This window comes from Photinus pyralis, unplaced genomic scaffold (assembly GCF_008802855.1).
Source record: "Photinus pyralis isolate 1611_PpyrPB1 unplaced genomic scaffold, Ppyr1.3 Ppyr1.4_LG2, whole genome shotgun sequence".
NCBI classification, from domain to species: Eukaryota; Metazoa; Arthropoda; class Insecta; order Coleoptera; family Lampyridae; genus Photinus; species Photinus pyralis.
In genome coordinates, this window is record NW_022170403.1 from 18,010,534 (window position 1) to 18,032,575 (window position 22,042).

Consider the following 22,042-nt stretch of genomic DNA (forward strand, 5'->3'; position numbering starts at 1 on the left):
TTGTAATGGCTTCCTGCATGCGGTGAACCAATTAATGAACAATTCCACCGAAGCCGCAATTTTGAAAGACGAAGACGTTTTGATTCCACGCATCCCTATGATTCCTAACGACCGACATGCCATTCGACTATGGCTATGCTATGTCGGTAATTAAATGAAAATGTAGTCTTTAAGTGTTTCTGGATCAATCTGGAACGTCCATGTTTTTCACATGGTCAATTTGTGTCGGAAAACCTTAACCTTTATTCATTTACGCGCCAGAAAACAAAGTTATATATGTTTTGTATCAAACGTTACGTTACAGACGTTATCGCGTTTTTAAGATAATTTACCGAAAAACAATTGACAAATCCGCATATTATTAATTTTCAGTAAGTATACGAAAAATACTTCGTATTACTACTGAATTGTACTTTCAAGTTTCACAGTCAACATTATTCTTATCGCTATATCGCCGTTATCATAGACAATTACGAACACTCAGAGCCGTCTATTTTCGGACGATCGTCCCAGCTTTTATAAAAATACCCTTGCATTCTAAAAAATTTGGCAATATTGTCAAATTTTGTAAAATGTGAAGCTATCCTAGCTAACCTCTGAAATTTGGTAGTTCTCTATGATTCTTCGTTCTTAAGCTTAGCTTTAGTGGGTAACGTAATGAATGATAGTACAAAGTTCTCAAATTTTCTCTTTTGCTTGCTAATTTCTTTAGTGAACTTTAGTAAAAACAGTTTCAAATCGAAAGCTATGTATGTGTACGTGTAGAACTTTTTTCTCAAAGAAGGAATGAACTGAAATAAACTGACTCCTTTGTAACACCGTATATTACATCTTTACAACGATAAAAGTTGGGGTACAAAATATTAAAAAATAAACTATTAAGCACACTGACGGCACATAGAATTTTACAATTTTCTATTGTCGCATACATAATTGCTTTAACAGTGATATACTCGTATATATATAGAATAAATTTTACACCTCATATATACAGGTACAAAGCGTAGGTATGTACAACCTAGCAATTATTATTTAACTAATAATAAGTAGGTAGTTAATTGACAATTTCATGCAGTATAGCAATAGATATATAACAATAACAAATAATATTCCCTAGTGCATAATTATGTAGTGTGGAAAACCGATTTGAACACATTTATTTCATCCAACATCAATGGGTTGTAGGTAATTAAAACATTTTCCGAAACGGTGACTGACGTGCAAACTAATCAAAACTAAATAATATAGATAATAAAACCGACACCGCTTACTACCCCTTCTATTTTTGGCTGTTACATAAGTATGTGTGTAATTGTAGGCACGTAAATTAAAAATGAGATTAGTCACTTTTATTAGGAGAAACACATGAGTTGCCCTTCTGCTTTTGCGTTATTCCCGTTCTTCACGATTGCGTTAAAATTTGGTTTTTCCAAAAATAAAGTTTCCGGGATCGGATGGGTTCTCAGAAATGAAAAATTGGTTCCAAAGTTTCTTAAACTGGTCGTAGGTTACCTGCGGTTCTCCCTGTAAACAATAATATCTATTAAATGCGAGCTAGACTTTTACTCGGTATAATAACTACACAATGATTGGTATTAGTTACTGTCACCTGTAAGAAAGCATTAAGTTGTTTTCCTAAATACAAGAACCGAAGAGCACTTAACAAATTGATCGTGCTTAGTACATGTTCATTAGTATTCGAATTTCGACGGTTGCCATGTCCTAGGCCATGTCACTTGAAGTTTGTTTAGAAAAATCACTGTCTTTAGCAACAAAATGAATTTGGTCGAAAAAGATAATAGATCATCCTATCAGTTTTTTGTTGCAAAAACAGAATAAAAGCTGGTACTTACAAAATTCAGTAAAGCCTATTACAAAGAGTATTAAGAGTTGTTGGCGATACATGAATAAAAACAAGGTCTTAAATGGAGGAATTGTTAAAAGTATTTAAATTGGTACATTCATTTAAAACTACAAACAATGCTGCAATTGAAAAATAAAACAGTTTGGCAGCACTGCGTAAATTACGCGCGTTTGTAAAACCTTCATACGATAGATATAATCCAAAGAAATTTTTTGCATTTACAGAAAGCAACCTACGAACATTTTTGTGTTGGCCCGAGATGACAGTTTCATGCGTCAAATTTGAAGTAAGGTGTCCTTTTTAAAACACGGCGTGCTATATGCAATGGGCACATTGAGACACGCGGCGCGCGCAACACAACCCACGGTCACACTGCACACACGCCTTGTGTTCTGTTGAAATTACTAAAATTCGGTGTCAGAAACACTGTATCTCTCGGCCTACTAAATAGCTAATAAAATAAAAATACAATTTCTCTTTTAGCGCATGCACCAAGTGAATTCAATGTCACTGAAACGCAAACAAGGGGGTTTTCTCTGAACTAAATACTGTCAGGTTAAAAACAGGAGAAGGAGGGGGGATGGTTCTCTGAACTAAATTAAAACCAAGGCCACGGAAAGGCAACAGTAATGTCTTCAATTATATTGACGAAATGGTTTTTTGCTTTTAGCATAGGCCGAAACTGGGGGTTTCTTAAAATATTGCCCGAAAAGCTTAAGATATTAAAAAACAAATGAAAGTGTACCTTTTACATAAACAGCAGACTGTATGTTTATAGTTGAATGCTTATAATTTTTATGAAAAAGTGAAGATTATGTCGATTTTGTACAGGAATCAAACACAAATTACGAATTTCCGTAAAGCATGGATAGAAATGTGTTACAGAGAGTCAGACAGAGGCTGCGACAACTCCATTCGTCTCCGAGTCGACAGTTTGGTATGGAAACTCACTTGATCTGGCGCAAGTCACCTCTATCCCTAGCAAACGGCTTAGACTAACCGTTTGAGCTCAAGATCTCCAACCTCCAGAAGTAGACATATTGAGGCCTGGCGCACTGAACCCTTCGTCACCGCGACGTTGGGTCAAGGCGTTCCCAAGCTGCATTGAAATAAATACTTCTTCTTTGCTCGTGTTGAAATCGTTGATGTGCATCACCGTAACCGATCACGTGACGCTCCCTCCTGCTAACACCTGGCGCTCCACCTGGTAACAATGAGCTATGTTCTGTTTGCGGTCCGTGCAGAATTGTTCGCGAAGTAACTGTCATTTAGTCCGCGGGAATGGATTGAATAACTTTCAAATGGCGTTAAAAACGTTACCGCATGTGTTTTCTGTTTTAACAGATCAGAGCAACAAGACTGGGTTAGTTCTATGCCACCACTAGAAGCTTTGGATCCGGATAATCTTATTCCCGCTGAATGAGCAGATTTGAGCTTGTAGAATATTGCAGATTGGGTGTTGATATATTGGCGCAGACGTATCTTAAACTTAAGGAGCTGATCGGGGAAGGGAATGTCTGTCCGTTTACCAAAAGCGCCACACTACCTAGTGTTCGTAATAAAAAATTATGGAGTAACGTTATAGATCCACAGTAACGAAATCGTATAGATTGAAAGACTTGGGTTACAGCATCGTCGAAATGTGGGAATGTGATTTCCGACGTGTACTGACAGAGAAAATATCTAGTTATACGGATGCCCACCCCACCACTAAAGCCGAGAGATGCATTTTATGCTGGCCGAACCAGAAATGCAAAATCCTTATATAAAGATGAACAAAATGAACAAATAAGATACGTAGATTTCAATTCTCTGCACCTGTACATAAACAAAAATGATACCCCTTGGGACGCCCCGTGATTCATACTTCGGAACTCTGCAGTAAATTAAATATGTATACCACAGAAAAAATAGTCAAGTGTAAAATAGTGTTACCTATAAGGATGAATAACAAATTGATGTCGCGCATGTACTAAAAGTTTCAAACAAGGACACTGTCAACATAACGACAATGAACGAGCTTTTTGGCAGACGCCTGGGTAATTGATGAAGGCTGTCGATATGGTTATTTCTCTAATGGATGTGTCTTTGGCTTGTGTATATTGATTAATTATCGATTTCGGAGATTTCCTCCAGGAAGACAGTCACTTGACTAGCCAGACTAAAACTGATATATAATATAAGTCCCGCAATGATCGAATCGAATCGGTTATCTGTGGACCGATTTTTTTCAAATTAGAGTAAAACTTTAGAGCAAAAAGCACAGAATTAATTGGCCAGAGTGGCAATTTTCTTTCACCTCTGATTAATCGAAAAGTAGCCCAATGCTACGTTCCTCTTGAAATATATGTTACCCATAAGAAAGAAATTGTTTGTTTTGAAAACAAAAATTGTATTAGTAAGACAAAAACTACAGGACGGCCTGTCTACCAAAATAATCAAAACTATCGAATGTGGACAAATCAAAATCTACATATAATTTTGAAGGGACTAGTTGGAACTTGGATTAGAATGAATACAAAATGCACTGTAGCTTAGATTTTTTCCACAATACCATTACTGCACAAAAATACCATATAGGCATATTCATTTTAACAATGGTGAATTGTGGACAGGCTATTTTTTTAACAAGATGGAGAAAGCGAAGCACCTCTTAGGACATACTGCTCCATTATTTATAACAACTTTACGACAATCGCTTAGTTAGGGCCGAAATATAGTCCTTTTTTTACGTCAAAAAAGTAATCTTACGAAACCCTTTCCACACCTCTCATTAACTTCACGAAACATTTAATAACGAACTGGATTTGTCAATTCTTTAACCCATGAATAACGTGACTGAGCAAATTCAAAATTTATAGTTTGTTGTGTAACTGAATATTAAATCAAGGAACAATTAAAATGACTACACGATGGCGCATCACTGGAATTAATTAAATATAATACCAACAAATATTTCGTTTTGCGGGAAATTCAAACGATCTTTGTTTGCCCGCGAAAAAGTAAAAATAGGTCAGAAATTAGGGAGAAATAACAAATATTATTCCCTAAAAAATAATGATGCACGTTTGTGGTTGCGATAGAATAATTCAGCGTGCGCTGAATATTGTATTTCTGTTGATTCGACTGCTCCATATTAGAACTAGAAAAATTAACCAAATATTATTCCATTATGAATGAATAATTGTGGGGCAATTAAATTCACAGTTGCTATTGGCGTGATATTAAAGCGTAATCGAGGGCGTAATTACATTGAGATATGACTACTCCACCTCTAGTCCTCTACATACTTTGCAAAGTAATATTTTAGTTTACTTTGAGCCAGTTTCATTTAAAAACAAAATTCATACGAAAATGCGCAATAAATTTACATACGGCACACATCTTTTGAAAAGCAATTCTACATTCAGAGGCATCTACACCGTAGCATGAACAAACGCCAGTAAACTCTTCTACATCGATGGCTCCATCTCCGCTAGAGTCTTCCAAGTTGAACATGAATTTCAGATATTGAGTTTGCCAATCTAATGGCTTATCCGGTGTTTTAGCAAAATCGTCCCACATTTGGTACCACTCTTCGACGCTCACCTAAAAGCAAAATGCAATTAGCAAATTTACGCTCTCTCTTAGTACACGCATTTTAAAAATGTGGTTGTTAATACAAACAAAAAATTTACCTGCCCATCATTATTTGAATCGGCCTTTTTTCTTAGTCCATCCCATATTTGAATAAGACTGTCGTGTGTTTTTCTGTATTCTGGTGTTCCAGATTTCCAGCCTCTAAGAACGCACACTTTCTGAAAGAGAAGTACAATTTAAGTGAAGAGATTTAATGGTGACAGAATAGATTTAACCTCATTTTTATCGTACCCATTTGGGTGATTCAGTGTTCATGCATAAACCGCTTACCAAAGACGGATGGGCTTTGAGTACTTTTAAGTAAATTTTTTCGATTAAATTTATCATCGAATTCAGAAGTGATTGCTTAAAAACTTTCATTGTGTTCACAGCAGCGGTTCAATAAGAATAAATGACTTAATAGATTTGGAAAGAGTTAATTAATAATAAGGTAATAAAGACCGTAGGTACTGCTAAATCGAATAGCAAAATTGACTACCCCATCTGATATTTTTGACAGTTCGTTCTATATCTCAATCATTGCATCACCATGCGATGGGTATTTAATCGGTAGACATTGTTGCTCATGTAACAAAAGTTCAATATAGGTAGATACCCGGCCAACACTTATTGTGACAGTACCTACTTGTTAATAATCATTTGAACAAAGTGGTGTGCTCAATTATGTTTATCAAAAGGGTCAGTGAACTGATCTGATGAAACTCACCTCAATAGCTAATTCGAAATCCTTTCCATCAATGGTCCCGCTTTGGTTTACGTCTAAAAATAAAAATCCCGAATTATTATATTTTTAACATCCTCGTCATTATTGCATACGAAACGGTTTATTGATAAATGAAAACCCGAGATTAGTTTTCCAACCATGTCATTGTATTTCCAATAAGAAAAATTTCCAAACTTGGGGTTTATCATATGTAATCTAAAGTGCTCATGTTCATTATTTATAGGTATTGATGATGAAACAATATCGCTAGTATTTTGTTGGATCGTATCATAATTCAGTGTAATTTAGGGGTCTACTTTTTCTAAAAGCTTATCCAAATCGCGTATTAGACAGCGGCTTACAAGCACAGCTGTTAGCCATAGCAGAACCTCAGCTCTGTGAATATAAAATTTGTAATGTCCTCATTGTCTTAGACTTTTTGTAGTTTTCAACCTTGCTTTTCTGGCTGTTCGTCTTAGAAGCCTGGGTTTTTCTAATAGTACATGGCCGTATCTTGTCAGATTCTTTCTATTACATATTTTTCTGTAAATTATGAAATACAAAGACTTGGAATTAGTGTGGTAGCTTCATACTTTCGTGGCTAGTGATACTCACGCACCGGAAAAAATACCTACTTAAAAGATCTTAAGTTGTAACATGGTGAAAACTGTCATCATTATTTTAACAGAACTAGGCATATTTAAAGAGTCTGTGATATCACTGAAAAGAACCATAAAACTTCACATTGTGTCCACATTTTGTTCTTAATTTTCAGTGAGTATTTACATTCTTTTTTTGCGTTTATAGTTTTCTTTTTTTATTATTCAGACCTTTCCGGCATTTAGGTGAATGCATAGATTATTATTCAATAAATAAAATACAATATTATTATTGTTATTATTATTCAATTCTTCTCTTTAAGGAAGACCAGATGTTGCATTCAAAAACGAAACGTTCCAGTAGAGCAAAGAATAAAACAAAAGTACGACAAAAATTGCCCGCTTTATCCAAATTATATACCAGGGTTGCTAGAAAGGTTTCTGAAAGTCAACATTTTTAGAAACATCGTCACTTTTCTCTTACTTTATCATCGTGTGACTTCTTATTGTTTGCAAACATGAAAGATTTAGGTCATCTAACATACCTGTAAAAAGATTTAATAGGTACACCGAAGAAGGATGTAAGTATATGTATAGAAAAACTGTTACTACCTAACTATTTCAAAACTACTAAATATTGTATGTTTATGAAATTATGTCCCTGAAAGACGCAAAGGTGCAGTGAATGCAAATGAAATCGATGAACAATTCAAACTAATTTTTAGGTTTTCTATGTCAAAAAATCTGAAAATCTGCCTAGGTAAAATCTTATCCTCAGATAACGATGCTGTTGAGCCATTAAGAATGATTTTTCTGAACATGTTCATACATTTCTAATAGGCAATTATGAAACTTCCCTGAATTCCCTCCTATTGAACAACAACCCGTGTAGATACATTTTCTTATAAAACCAATAAGTTAAAAAATTTCTATGAAACAGAAACCCTGAAGTAACTTACCAAAGAAGATGTTGAAAACGTAGAGGAGCTTCTTCTTGCGAAAATCAGCCATTTGACACGTTATTTGACTAAAGGAATCTGAAACAGATGATGTATTGTTAGTATCAGTATCATAAGTTTTATTCGCAAAGTATTGATGCAGTAGCGTATGTGGATTGTGGAATTACTTAAGTTAAGAAAGTAGTAGCTATGCAACTGTTATTACCGAAAGAGCAGTTAACTCAGACGAGAATGCGAGATTTAATCCTGTGATTGGGATTTACTCCTACATACACGTGGATTGAGCATATACAGGGTGAGTTTTTTTTCACTTTCATTATGGGGATGTCGTAAACATACAAGCCATATACAAATTTTGAGAATATTAGCTTTGTTAATCGCTCCGATATATCTGATTTTACTTACACTTACGCTATTTGTGTCGTTGCCGAAGAATATACCTTCTGAGACCCGATTTTGTCAACGATTCCTTTTGTTAGTTGGAGAATTCATTCTTGTTAGTTTGATTACATTGTATACTTCAGATTAGCTGTGTTATACGAAGATATTAGTACCGTTGCTTTGTAAATTAGTTTGCGAAGTTACCGAGATAGTCGGATATCTATAATTTTTATTCACCTTACTTCAGTCATTATTTAAATTTTGAATTAATTAGATTATATTGCTGTCATACAAATTTAGTTATTTGTTCATCGTAAAGTAATTTTCAGGAATTAACCTTTATGCTTTCATACACTGATTTGTACGGACAGTTCCTGGTCGAGTCAAAATTTTGTTTTGTGTAGTTATCGTCAATTGAATTATTGATTGTTATTGAGTTACGATTTTAGTATACGATTTACCTGCATGTGCCCCCACTACTCCTCTTCTTTATTTGCGTTGTTATCTATTGCAAATGAGGCGGAATGCGCCCTTCTGAACTCACAAGGTCGTGACAACCTGAAATTCAAAGGTATTTTTTTTTAATTTTTGACAATTCTGATATACAATTTTTAAATCTGGGCTTGATGTTTTAGGATCCCGGCCTGCTTGGTCTCAAAAGAATTTCAAGTACATTTTTACATTTTAAAATCAAAGATGGCCGAAAAAAATGTTCAGGTTATGGTCAATAACACGGCAAACTGTTTAGAATACGAAATTATGTCCATATGCAAAATTTCAAGAAACATCTAGTAGGGGAGCTAGCACGAAATCCACTGAACGAGAATGATCAAAATTTTAACCGATGGAGTTCCATTTTGCCCCATAAGAGTATGCTAAAATCGATCGTCTGCCGCCTCAGATCATATGACTTAATAAGGCGCTGCGGGTACTTCTTGCGGTACCAATTCTGAAAGGTTGTTTTTCGAGAAATTAAGTTATACACCAAATGAAAACGTTGATAATAGCTCTTAAAAAAATATTTAAAAAAATCGCGCGCATTTGATAACTTATTATCTTAACATTATAAGATATCTTATAATTAGAGAAAAAATTTAAAAAAGAAACACTCTCATAGTCATTGGCTGTACCTATAATTAGTCTGTAAAAAAAATCAGCTTCATTCATCCAACGGTAACCTAGTTATATCCGTAGAAAGTTCGTGAAAAACCGACTAAGAATTGTTTTTTTACGGAGTTATCCAATGTGCGCGATTTTTTTAAATATTTTTTTAAGAGCTATTATCAACCTTTTCATTTGGTATACCTATAACTTATTTTCTCGAAAAACAACCTTTCAGAATTGGTACCGCAAGAAGTACCAGCAGCGCCTTAAGTCATATGACCTGAGGCGGCAGACGATCGATTTTAGCATACTCTGATAGGGCAAAATGGAACCCCATCGGTTAAAATTTTGATCATTCTCGTTCAGTGGATTTCGTGCTAGCTCCCCTACTAATCGTATCACTTTGATTGAACCAGTTTGATTTCATAATCCTGATCTCAGGATAAAGGCCGCATTTTCATTGACACTTCAGCGCATTTGAATACTTTAGATATTTTAAAATGTAGCAATATAAAAATACTTGATTTTTGGAAATGAAGACCGGATTTTGGATTCTGGATTACGATAGGAGGATGGACAGGGTCAACGCGTACCTAGGCCTTAAATTCGGGGCCTTTGTACTACTTCCCGGACTAGAGTTGTTCAACTCCTCAACGTCACTCAAGCCATCCCACACGTGAAATGAACCTAATTATGCTGGAAGGGAAGGTGGCTCTAATCGTATAGCCGCGTCCGGCGAGGATACCCCCAACATGGATTGTCTCAGTTGGACTAGAGCGAGAAATTCACGTATGTGGTGGACCGTCTCATCATCCGTGTAACATTCTATACAAGATGGTAATTCTCCTAAACCCATGTGTTTGTTTAGTTTGCAGTGCCCAGAAAGTATTCCCTTGAGTAACCGCAGGTTTTTTTCTCGATAGCCCTCTGCAAGAAACTCGCAGGTTCTTAGAACGCGTTTGTCGCGTAGCGATAATCTAATACCATGTTCCACATAGCCCTGTGCTGAGTTAGGGTTTCTTGAGTTATTAAGTTGTTTACAGTTGCAGCTTTAAGTGGAAGAGCCGACTCAGAACCATAAAACACCTGTTTTGAGGCCATTCGGGCTAACTCATGAGTCATGGGTTTTCTCATTTTCTCATTACCTTCCGTTCTACCATTTTGGGAGAAATATATTTCACAGATATTATATAGGTATACCAACACTTCAAATATCTTAGGGGTATCGATGCATTACTTGATCATTGCTAAGATATTTCTTACACAATGATTAGTATCTTGAGATTCAGTATTTATGTATTAGTAAAAAATTTCCAACTCTAATATGTAAAGCTGCTTTCCGTATATTCCTAGAAACCAGAAAGTAGAGGTCATAAGATTCATCAATTTGATTCCGTTAGGTACAAGTACTAGTCTATGTTCCGAAGTCAAATTAAGGAGGTCTATTCTATTGCAGATTTTATTCTCCCTTTACTGACCTTTCCGCCAACTGAGAACGAAGCCATTGTACTTTCAGATGGCTCGCCGGCCATTTAGTCATTGTCCGAACAAATTGAAAATTTTATTCGCATTTTGTGGCGGTGTAATGCCACAAAAACTGAAGACTGAAGTAACGTAAAAGTACAGAATCACATCAAATTATAGTTTTTTCAGTAGGAAAGTTTGTCGCATCAGTTTAACAGAAAAATTCAACCTACTGTCATTCATACAAAAAGAGACATAAGCAACGGATGGAATTATTAAGCACACAAATTAAAGATAATAAGTTACGAGACAAGAAATCTTTCCTAAAAATTTCACATTCATTTTTGCAGCCATAATGTGCTTTGAGCTTTCATGAAAAAGGCGAAAACCCGCAAGTAGGTGACGTATCTTCATGCACTTATTGGCGGAACGTAATCGTAATTATAATAAGAACTAGAAATGCCAGCCTCTACGGGCCTGTGTGACAGCTTACGTCAAGGTTAATATTAGCACAGGTAATCGGTGATACTCGCTGTGATATTAGCCTGCCGAAATACAGAAATTCTAAATAATTATGTAAAATAAAAAAATTCTACAGTGATCGGGAATCGAACCCGGTCCGGTCCGGTAATTTGTTCTGCTGATTTACAATTTTGTGCGAGGGGATCAGGACAAGCACTTTTTCCAAATAAACCGAGAGTCAAAAGTGTTTCGTTTGGGAGGCACCCTCAAAGAAGTGGTGAAATTTGGAAGTCTTCTTTAATTTTTTCTCGCCAACCATAAGAGTTACACGACGTCTTTGAATAGGTTTTCGGGTATGCCCTTTTTAAAATAACTTTTCAAACAAAAGTTATACTCATTTGAAGATTGGGCCTTCGGGTTACAGTGTCCCCCGCCTACTTGCGAGTGATCTTATTTCGCATGTAGTTAATCGAAAATGTCGCAAATAACAAAAAAATAACAATTGAACGATTGAAGGGCCTCCATGGGGATCACGGAAGCCGTAGCCCTCGAATTTCAATGAGCCTGTATATGCGCAGACATGTTGGTATGCTTATGCTACTCACACAAAACAGAAATACCTACTTTCCGCAAATCTAACAACAGTGCAACATCAAAGTGACATTTACTAAAAAGTAGCCGGTATAATATAATTCCGTTATAAGTGTTATAAACCGTTCCCCTTTACACACTACACAGTTCTCTTATGAAATACAAAGGATTTATACAAGGGAAATCTTTCACCTTTAAAGTGATTGATGTAATAACACTCGACAATATTAAACTATGGATGTTATTTTCATTTTTTTATGAAAGCTATGAAAATAAAACGATTCCGTACCGTCAATCTCGTATACGTATAATAAGTCCTTTGAAACGCTTTCCTTCTTTTCTTACTTCCATTTTTGACCCACGCATCTCGAAGCTAATAATCCAGCAGCTTTCTCTGAAGGTTTGATTAAAGTACCTACTCTTCAACCGTATAATTGATGGGAAATATTTAAGACGAATTTCTTTTTATATTCATGGGTACGAAGATTCCAGTTTAAATGAAGATCAATAACTCGGAGATTAATAATTATTCTTTTGTGTAAGAGGGGAGTGTAGGTATATCTTGTAAATATTCGTACTCCAAAATAATGAGGCAGTAAATTATACCAGTATTGGCGGGCACTTCTACAAAGCAGTGTCATCCTGCGATTTTGATAAAGTTTGCGTGATTCAGTTGTATTACTGAAAACTCAATTCGTAGTTATTGCCGACTTGCATTGAATAACTATTTAAGACTAGCTGACCCGACGGACATTGTCCTCTTTCTTAGCTATGAATACCTATTCAATTCGGACTGAAATAAATAATAACAAAAAATTTGCTGTGGCTAGCACAGGTACCACCCGCCCCACCTGTCCATGCGCGATTCTGCCCTTTTATGTCTAAGAATATGTGTAGCAAATTTGGTTTAAATCGGTTCAACTGTTTAGCCGGAAAAGAGATTTTGACACACTTTCCCTAAAATCTCCCCATCTCTCCCCAAAATAATAAAAAATAAACGCACTCACTTCTATAGTTGCTTTTGGTGATTCAGAGCGAGCAACGTACCTTTTTTTTGCGCCAAATGCCGTAATTTGAAAGCAATTATTGTATTTCAGGATATGAATAAAAAAAAATAAAAAAATGGTCCATTTCCGGAAACCAAGGAATGTAGTGGCTCTGGTGGCCGTATCTATGGCATCAATTTCACTTGGCCACTGGCGCAACATAATCCTGGGGCTTCAGTAGCCTTGCAATGTGGACACACAAAGTTCTTTGGTCTAATAGCAACGATTTAATGTAAACTGTAATCGATTGCTACGTTATAATTAAATGCAGCTCGATAACGACTAAAGGGGACTTTTCTGCGTTGTTCATATCGATTCCGTTAACTTTGTTTCGCGCTTCGCTTTGCTCGTCAGTCGTCAGTTTGACTTACTCGTATACCGGGTGATGCACGGTAAGTATGAACATGGGGATTTAACATGGGAAATTAGTTTTATGCAATATCCTGCCCTCCTGTACATTTTACAGAAAAACTGTTGTTACATGTTTTATTAAGCTTTTGGTATACCCGCAAATTTAAACATAAATTTCAACGTTTCTGTTATTAGTAGCAATTCATAAAACAACAAAAGTCATGGTTATTTTAAAATTTGCGGGTATACCAAAAGCTTAATAAAACATGTAAAAACAGTTTTGTATGCACCTTTTAATTCTGAACAACTTTAAACTCTACAGTTTTTTCTGTAAAATGTACAGGAGGGTAGGATAGTGCATAAAACTAATTTCCCATGTCAAATCCCTATGTTCCTACTTACCGAGCACCACGCGGTATATGTTTGACTTGTAGGATTACGAATTCTGCGACCTAAGTTGGTACCATATGTTGGTACATCTAATAAGTAGCATCTTAAAAAAACTAAAATTCAACTGAAAATAGAAATTAACATTTGACTCCCTTAGTGTTTCTATATAACTATGTACCTACACCACATGTTTAGGCTGTCAACACATACCTTTAATATAAAAGGCGTGATTGCGGTGAAATAACTTCGAAACTTCTCAAAAAACTCACTGAAATCTGGATAAACTATCCGATCGAATTGACAGCACATTATGATATGAATATAGTATATTAAGATACAAGTGTATAATCAAGTCTTTAAAGCACGCGCAACGAGTTTAAGGGCACGACGCAAAGCGGAGTGCCTTTAACGTTGCAGGTGCTTTAAAGACCAATTATACACGTGTATCTTATAGTATTTTTTATTATACCTGCAGTATAATGTAAAAATAGGAAATACAATGAAATCATATTGACGTTATACTCGAATACATGTCTAATTAAGTGGGCTGGGTGTTCGTAATTTCACGATTGCCATGGAAATGTCACTAGACGTTTGCTTATAAAAATCATCGTCTTTGTGAATTAAACGATTTCCGTTGAAAAAGATAATACACCGTCCATTAAATCGGTTGTTGTAAAATCTAAACAAACGTTGGTAGGTGTAAAATCCAATCCAGTAAAGCCTATTATAAAAAATATGAAAAGTTGTTTCCATGGATGAATAGGAAGTTACTTACGAATACAGTCTTAAATGCATCGATAATGCTGGCATATATGAAGGAAATGTCAAAGGTATTTAAATCTTCTATATTTTGGTGCATTCATTCAAAAGTTCAAAGCAATACTGCGATTAAAAAGTGGAACAGATTTGGAAGCATACCCTACATTACGCGCGTTTGTGAAAGCTTCAACCGAAGGATAGGTACAAAAGCCAAAGAAATGTTCTGCATTTACAGAAAGCGACCTAAGAGGATTTTTTATTTCATCCAGATGACAGTTTCAAAAGTCATACTTGAAGTGTCGTTACTTAGCAACTTTAAAGCACGTGTGTTTTAAAGGCCTTTTTTCGCACGCATTTGAGTGTTTAAAACGGAGATTGTGATTCAGGTATAATAAAAAATTAATTTTTTGACGGATATATTTTGCCGATCCATTGCCGAACGATGTAGGTGTTAAAACAATTCCCGTCGCACCGTCAAACGCGCGATGTTTAAATAGTCGTTAAGTTTTCTTGCCGTAAGAACCTTCTACACAGTATTAGAAAACTAAAAAAAAGATGAATGGAATCGCTCAAGTCGTTCTAAAGTTATTGCGTGACCAGAAGAAACAGGGGTTCATTTTTATATATAGAGATTTACGAAAATTTGATTTGTATAGAGATTAGTGTGGCAGTACATATGATTTTGTGTCCTGAAAACAGAGAAGTCGTACAGCACTTCGCCGAGATAGACAATAGCACAGATTGGTAATCTGTGACAGTATATTTTTCCCTCGAAATTCCACCTATTTTACCTAAAAAAGGATACACCCGCTGACACCGTAAAATTCTACAGGATCCATGGCATCGCCTTGTTGCAGTAATCCGTAGTTACTTAAGTAATGAAAGCATAATGAAGCTTATTAATGGCGTAAGATGTAATTTATTTCCCTTGTACCGAACCATTCGCCATAAAACAAATATTTTTGTTTATGTTATGTCAGGCTAGCTACTGCTCAATTCGGTTACCAACAGTAAAAATTATTTGATGAGATTGAACTTGATTCAACTATATTAAGCAAAAATTTTGTTTACCACATTATGCAAAAACCTAGGTTTCACAAATGAAGAGTAATTCCCAGATTCGCCCCTGGTACTTTATGCGTAAAGCCTAAAATCGTCACGGTCGAGAAATAATTCATAAGTGCTAAAGTAAAATCTAGTATTTTCCGCATACTCATAATTATTTTTAAGTGAACAATTAGTGAAAGTTTATGCCAGTAGTGACCAGAAAAATAGAACCTGATGCAATTGATGCAAGAAATAAAAGCCGGATTCGAAGCTGATGGTCAACAATCAATGGAAGCTAATATAGCACAATCCTTAGAACTATAGAAGCTAACAGAGACACAGACCGGCAAGAAATTAGAGGTATGATTCAAGATGAGATACAGGGTGTCCAAAATGACATACAGATTGCCAAAGATAAAATTCATACGGTAGAAATTGAAATGAAATCTAAACACGATGAACTATATACGGAGAGAATTTTGATAAAAGATCCACTTGCTGTGCCATGATTGTCCCACAAAAAAGCGTCCGAAACGTGTGAAAATACTAGTACTCACGAAAGTTCAAGTCAAGCCACCGACATTCGATGGAAATCACCGTGGTTCATCTACTTGGGACAGTTCAAGGCCGCCGCCGGCCGGTACAAATAAGTGGACTGTTGAAGAAAAGGCAGCTTTCCTGATAGTTGCGCTACATGAAGATGCGTTGGATTATTGCGTACGATTCCAGAACACCAACAAAAGGATTTTGGGCAAATTGTATCACGGTTAGAATTTCGGTGTGGAGTTAAACATTTGCAGCAGATGTACCTATTACGCCCAAATATAGCATCGGTCGCAAAAATCAGGCGAAACTTTGCAAGAACTCGAAGCCGACATAGCCCATTGGTACAGAGTATGAAGAAAAACTTCCTACTAAGTGTAATGAAATGAATGAATGTGAACAGAAAATAAAATACAATATACGAATAGGAATAATCAATATAGAAGTAGAATCAACGTTACCAATATGAGATAAATACGATAGGGTAATAGAAACAAATCATTACATTTGCCTGTATTGCTTCAGGACTAAAATTTCTATCACCTTTCACTACCTGCAAATTGACTTTATTATGTGTTACACCTTTCTCGGCCTTCGTGTGGAAGTTTATAACAAGGGGTCCATTAGATGTCAGTAATTACAGTTATGGGTTATGATTAAGTTAACAACTTGATGGTATAACTTTGACATGTTTATCTCTGTATTCAATATCATTGCTAACCGACAAAGGGAAAAAGTTCAATGAAACGAATTGGGTAGCTCCGCTGTGTTAATTAATTTTCATGTAACTATCGTTGTACAAATAATCTGTAGATTGTAGAATGGAACAGTTGATTAAAATTTTCACTTTTTTTTACATTTACAGCAATTATAACATAACTTCGCATACAGATATAACAATTCCTATCCCTAAAGCAACGAGAATTCATTGTAGAGTAGGTATGCAATAACGGTCATTGTTGAAATATTCAGACAGCTTTTGTATATAGGCTAGGGCAAAGGACATACCGAAAGCATAATATCGTTTGAAAAGTATAACATTCTTTCTGGTTGAATCCAGGAAAATAATATCTTTTAACTGTCATCGGCTACATACGAAGATTCTATAAATGGTGAAAAAGTGTTTACTGTATCTTGGAGAATTGTTATGCATACACAGGATGCATAATGTACTACCACGGATTTACAGTGTTATACTACTTATATGTTACTTACAATCGATTTGTTTGGATTTTGTTAATTGCTTTGCGTCTGTACGCATGTTCAAGAGATCATCCATTCTCAACATTCAATAATTAAATTGTCACGACATTTTTGGGTAGGTATCTGAGGCACGCTCAAAACTTGTGCAAGACTTGTCCAGTAATACTCAAACACAGAGTTAGAGACTTCACTAGGGAGTAGCGGGGCTAAATCAACCCTTACATTTTACGTCAATTTTTTGCAAAAAATATCCTTAAGGCATTTCGAAATTTATTTAAAAGGTGACAATGTAGATAATTCAGATTATTTAGTCAACTATTAAACCATGCGGTAGTCGCAATTCGCATATTATTGCTCCGGGCCAGAGTTGGACTGGGTCACTGGGTCAACTGGGTCACCAGGGTCACTGAATTAAACTGGGTCACTGGGTCGCTGGGTCACGTCATATTCTCTTCGGTTAGACCCAGTGACCCAGTTTGACCCATTGACCCAGTTTGACCCAGTGATCCGGTTTGACCCATCGACCCAATTTGTAACCTACTTACTGGTGTTCATTCACATTTAATTTTCTTCTACTAGTTAGCTTAATCCAAATAAATCTATTCTCTAAATACTTTCTATGACTACTTGACTACAAACTACAAACAAATGCGCTTGATTTTTTTAGGTATTAGTTCTCTTGAATGAAATTGGGCTACGTGCTTATTGGCGAATATTATTGAGGAAGTTTTTTTTTTTTAATAAAAGTTTCTTGAAATTGTTTTGGATGGCAAAATTTAAATACCAATACAAACCTAATGCTATAAATTTGAAAAAAATTAACCTTAAGTTATTCCGGATACCTAACAATAATTTAATTACTGGGTCACCGGATTCAACTGGATCAACTTAGGGGTCAACGATTTAAACTGGACCACCGGGTCAAGATGGGTCACCGGGTAAAGCTGTGTCGAGATGGAGCACTGGGTCAAGCTGGGTCACCGGTTCAAGCTGGGTCACCGGGTCACTGGGTCACCGGGTCACTGGGTCAGTAAACTAACTGGGTCACTGGGTCACTCTATGCTTGACCCAGTCCAACTCTGCTCCGGGCCACCGAAATGGGGAATGAGGGCCAGTGTAGTAAAAATAGGGCAAAAAGAAGGACTTTTTCACTGTTTTTGGACTTTCCAGGCGCCATGTTGGTAGATAGACCCCAGGCATATGGCGCTGCGAGAGGTCCCCATACTTAAATGTTAACTTTACCATAGAAATAAATATTGAGCGCCGACAACAGGCCAGAAAGAAAAAAAAATTACAAAAAATGAATAATGTTTGCATTTTTGACGTTTTTAAGCGGCATTTTGGCATTTAGACCCCTAATATGAATACGCAAGTGTGTCTATAGCTAAACGGTTTCGTCGTGTGTACTAGATGTTAATCAACCCGTAAAGTACCCAAAACGTTCAGCGGCGTGCCTTGGGGGCTCGAAATAACCGATAAACTTGGATCTTGGATTTAACGACTTAAATGTTAAAAAGGGATCTGGAAACAGAGCGCATCGTTTTCAGCGGAGTTGAAGTAGTCTAGAACCGCCTATTGCCAGTTTGTAGCACAAAACGCCGTTAGGCATGATTTGGAGAGCCTTTTTCAAAAATGCTTTCCTGACTACTATGGTTTTTAGGGCCTGAAAGTTTGCAATTCATCATAATTTTTCTCTCAGAATGTCATTTGATGCCTATTTAACTTGGATATTTTAAATACAAACTTGAATCGACAATTTTACAATTATTTGCAAACAGTAGCAGTTTTCTCTCCTAAGTAAGCAACCAACGGCACACATTCATACTTGAAGTATAGAGTAAGTAGACTCTAAACTCAAATTTTCATGCAAATCGGTGGTATTAAGTTAGGTATTGCAAGTTCCTAAACATTTTGAGGATATTTTCTAGTACCTATAACTATTCTAGAGTGGCGTTTAATGACGAATGTGTCTAATAAATCATAAATTATGTTTATTAATGTATAATTAACGTTTCATTAAACTTAAAGATGCCCAATAGATGATGAGCTCGAATTTACAATTCTAAAATTACTTTCGAATAAGGAGTAGTGAACACCTATACAAAATAAACTAGTTGTCAGGTAAACTCCTGACTTAACTTTCCGGCTACTTTTAATAGTCATTGCAATTATCTTTGGTCATAGCATTTAGAAAATGCCCTCTACCGCCTTTATTTTGAACCCGACGCAAAAAGTGTAAAAGTCTTTTTTGTAGATCTCATTCAAGACACATCCTTTTTGTAATTAGCATTTTTCACTCTGATCATCAGAGTAAGTATCTGTGAAGAGAGAAAAATGCAAATTTAGAAAAATAAAATAAATGTTTAAATTTTCAATTGAAAACTTCTCAAAAACAAAGAAACTCACAAAAAAATTGTAATCAACTTTTTTTTAAGCCATCTTGGCCAGTGTATTCGAAAAAAATTAAACACATTTCAAACCGTTATGACTCTTTTAAACTTTTGACACCCTCAACAACCATGAAGATGGTTACGGATCAAAAGCAAAAGAGGACATTTTCGATTCCCCATACCACCCTATATGCACCCCAAATTTCGTCTAAATCGGTTCAGAGGTTTTTTAGTTATCGTGTTCACAAAAAACGAACCACATACACACACCCCCACTCACCCTCAGACGTCAAGCTAAAAATCACTTTTTTGGGGTCTGTGTGCTTCAAAACGTCCAGACAACATAATATGCATATGGAAATTTATCACGATTATACCATACTTTCCTTTATACATACTCCGTATGTAGTCGGAAAGTAAAAAGCAACCCTCTACACAGGGTCAACTTTGAATTTACGATAATATGCACTTTAAAAAAAGAAACGAAATATAGTTCTGTTTGAGATATATCTTGTAATTGTAAACTAATTACTATACTACACCTACTTACATAATGAAACTTGTTATATGAACTAATGACACATACACTTGGCAGATAACATTAATTTTCGTATAAACTCTCTAGATATACCTACACGGTATCACAAGTGAATTCTGACAAAAGCAAGAAATCTGGTTGTAATAAAAGGAATGTACCAAAAAGAATAAAATTTTAAAATACCTAGTCTCTTAGATCCACACAAATTGGTAAATCGAGTGAAACGAAATTTGATCATGTTTCACTCATACTTGTATTATCTTCCTGTGCTACCAAAGAAAATTTTGGGTTACAACGTTAACAGTGTGTGTTATTTTATTATTAACACACCTCGGGTAAGAATCGTGCATATGGCACATAACTCTCAAAGCATCTTTCTAACGCGTAAATAGACAGTTTATTATAATGCCCAAAATATATTAACCACCAATTTTAATTAAACCGCAGCATCAAACCGCCCATTTTGAAGTTAACACTTTGCTTTATTTCTCAATTACACGCTGTAAGCTGTTTTGATAAATATAGCCGAATAAAAAAAGAAAACTTATTACCCAGTTTTGTAAGTAGAAGCACCTAAATTTATAAGGATATTAAAGGAATGGATTTCATTTTTATTATAGGATATACGCAGCCACACAAATTCTAAATTCAGGAAGAAACGTAACTTAAAAATGGCATGAATGCAATACAGGCCGAGCTCACATTTTCTTAACGTCAGTTTGATTACAAACACCAATCACATTGACATATTGGCGAAGACGGAAAACAATACACGTATATTCTTAGGGATTTTAAAACCTATTGTGGTACTTGCACACGTAGAAAGTATACACGCTTCTTGCATTACCGATCCACAATTTTTTACATCATATTAAATTTATAAAACGAGATTTTAGACCGAATTTTAATGTCGCACTAATTTTGAAGTAACTTGAATCTTTGAATTCACTTACAACATGGGTAATAACATAACCACTATACCTTCTAGATAACATTGAATAAATAACAATTACTTATTCTATGTAGATGCTCTATAGTATAGGTTTATTACTTTTTCCATTTTAAACAATTTGAGTGGATGCACTAAAATGTATAAGAAATGTGACTGTGTCTAGTGTTAGTTTATAATTTGTGGTAAAACAGAAGCAGTATTTGTAGATTATAAATAAGTAAACGATTTACTGAATGCATGATGATACACCACTGCAATTAAATAAAATGATCATCAGTTAGTACCAACTTCATAATTTTTTTGATTTGCGGGAAATTCAAGTTGTCCTCACTTCTAATGAATCACTCGGTATATTAAGTATGGAGAACGGTAAGGGATTTTTACCGTTCGAAGACAATTGTTTGCAGGAGGAGCGAAGCGACGACTCCAATTATTGTCTGAGAACGGTAACCCTTAACGTTCGCAGTGCTTATAACATTTTTTGCGCGATCGAAATTAAAATTATGCAACCAATATAAATACGCACTAAGAAGAAATTAACGAGTAGAATAAATCGAAATGATCGAAGTGGTATGGTGTAGGTACATCACTAGGTAACCAGTTTATTTGTCAAAAATGAAATTTAATTTCATAAAATTATTTTATTTTATTTTATTATCCCTCTCTTGATTTTTGGGCCCTCGACAGGCATGCGCCCAATTACAGAGTGACCCGCATAATGCTATTTAGAGGTGCCTCTGCAGAAGGTCTTAAGATGGTCTATACTACTCCGGTATTTACCTTACCAATTAGGAAAACTGCAGGAAAACCTAATTCGGAGTAGCCGGTAGAATGCTCGGAACTGGTCTAAGGTAATTTCCGTCTCCGCCACAGATGAAAAATTCACCTCAACCCAGGTTCGAACACCCGACCTCCGGATTTATAACCCAATGCGCTTATGAACGAGGTATTCGGCGGTGGCCGAATGGTATGTCGAAGATTCTGAACAAAATTGTAATTGGAATGTGTTTGTGTTAAGAAAAACGAAAGCACATCTTCAAACACATTGATCTCT

The 22,042-nt window shown here is 35.7% G+C and overlaps 1 protein-coding gene across 2 annotated transcripts; it reads right to left on the reverse strand.

Moving 5' to 3' along the window:
• Positions 1 to 940: 940 nt before the first annotated feature.
• On the reverse strand, positions 941 to 20,149 carry LOC116164794 (calexcitin-1). Of its 2 annotated transcripts, none has more exons than XM_031479012.1 (6): positions 20,049 to 20,149; positions 7,765 to 7,842; positions 6,210 to 6,262; positions 5,542 to 5,661; positions 5,240 to 5,452; positions 941 to 1,524 (listed from the first exon to the last, which is right to left on the reverse strand). In XM_031479012.1, the coding sequence occupies exons 2-6, from the start codon at positions 7,814 to 7,816 to the stop codon at positions 1,414 to 1,416; spliced, it is 549 nt and encodes a 182-aa protein (XP_031334872.1). In that variant the 5' UTR covers positions 7,817 to 7,842; positions 20,049 to 20,149; the 3' UTR covers positions 941 to 1,413. The 2 variants fall into 2 exon arrangements, with proteins under 2 accessions (XP_031334872.1, XP_031334873.1); XM_031479013.1 differs by lacking the exon at positions 20,049 to 20,149 and adding an exon at positions 8,607 to 8,650.
• Positions 20,150 to 22,042: the final 1,893 nt, after the last annotated feature.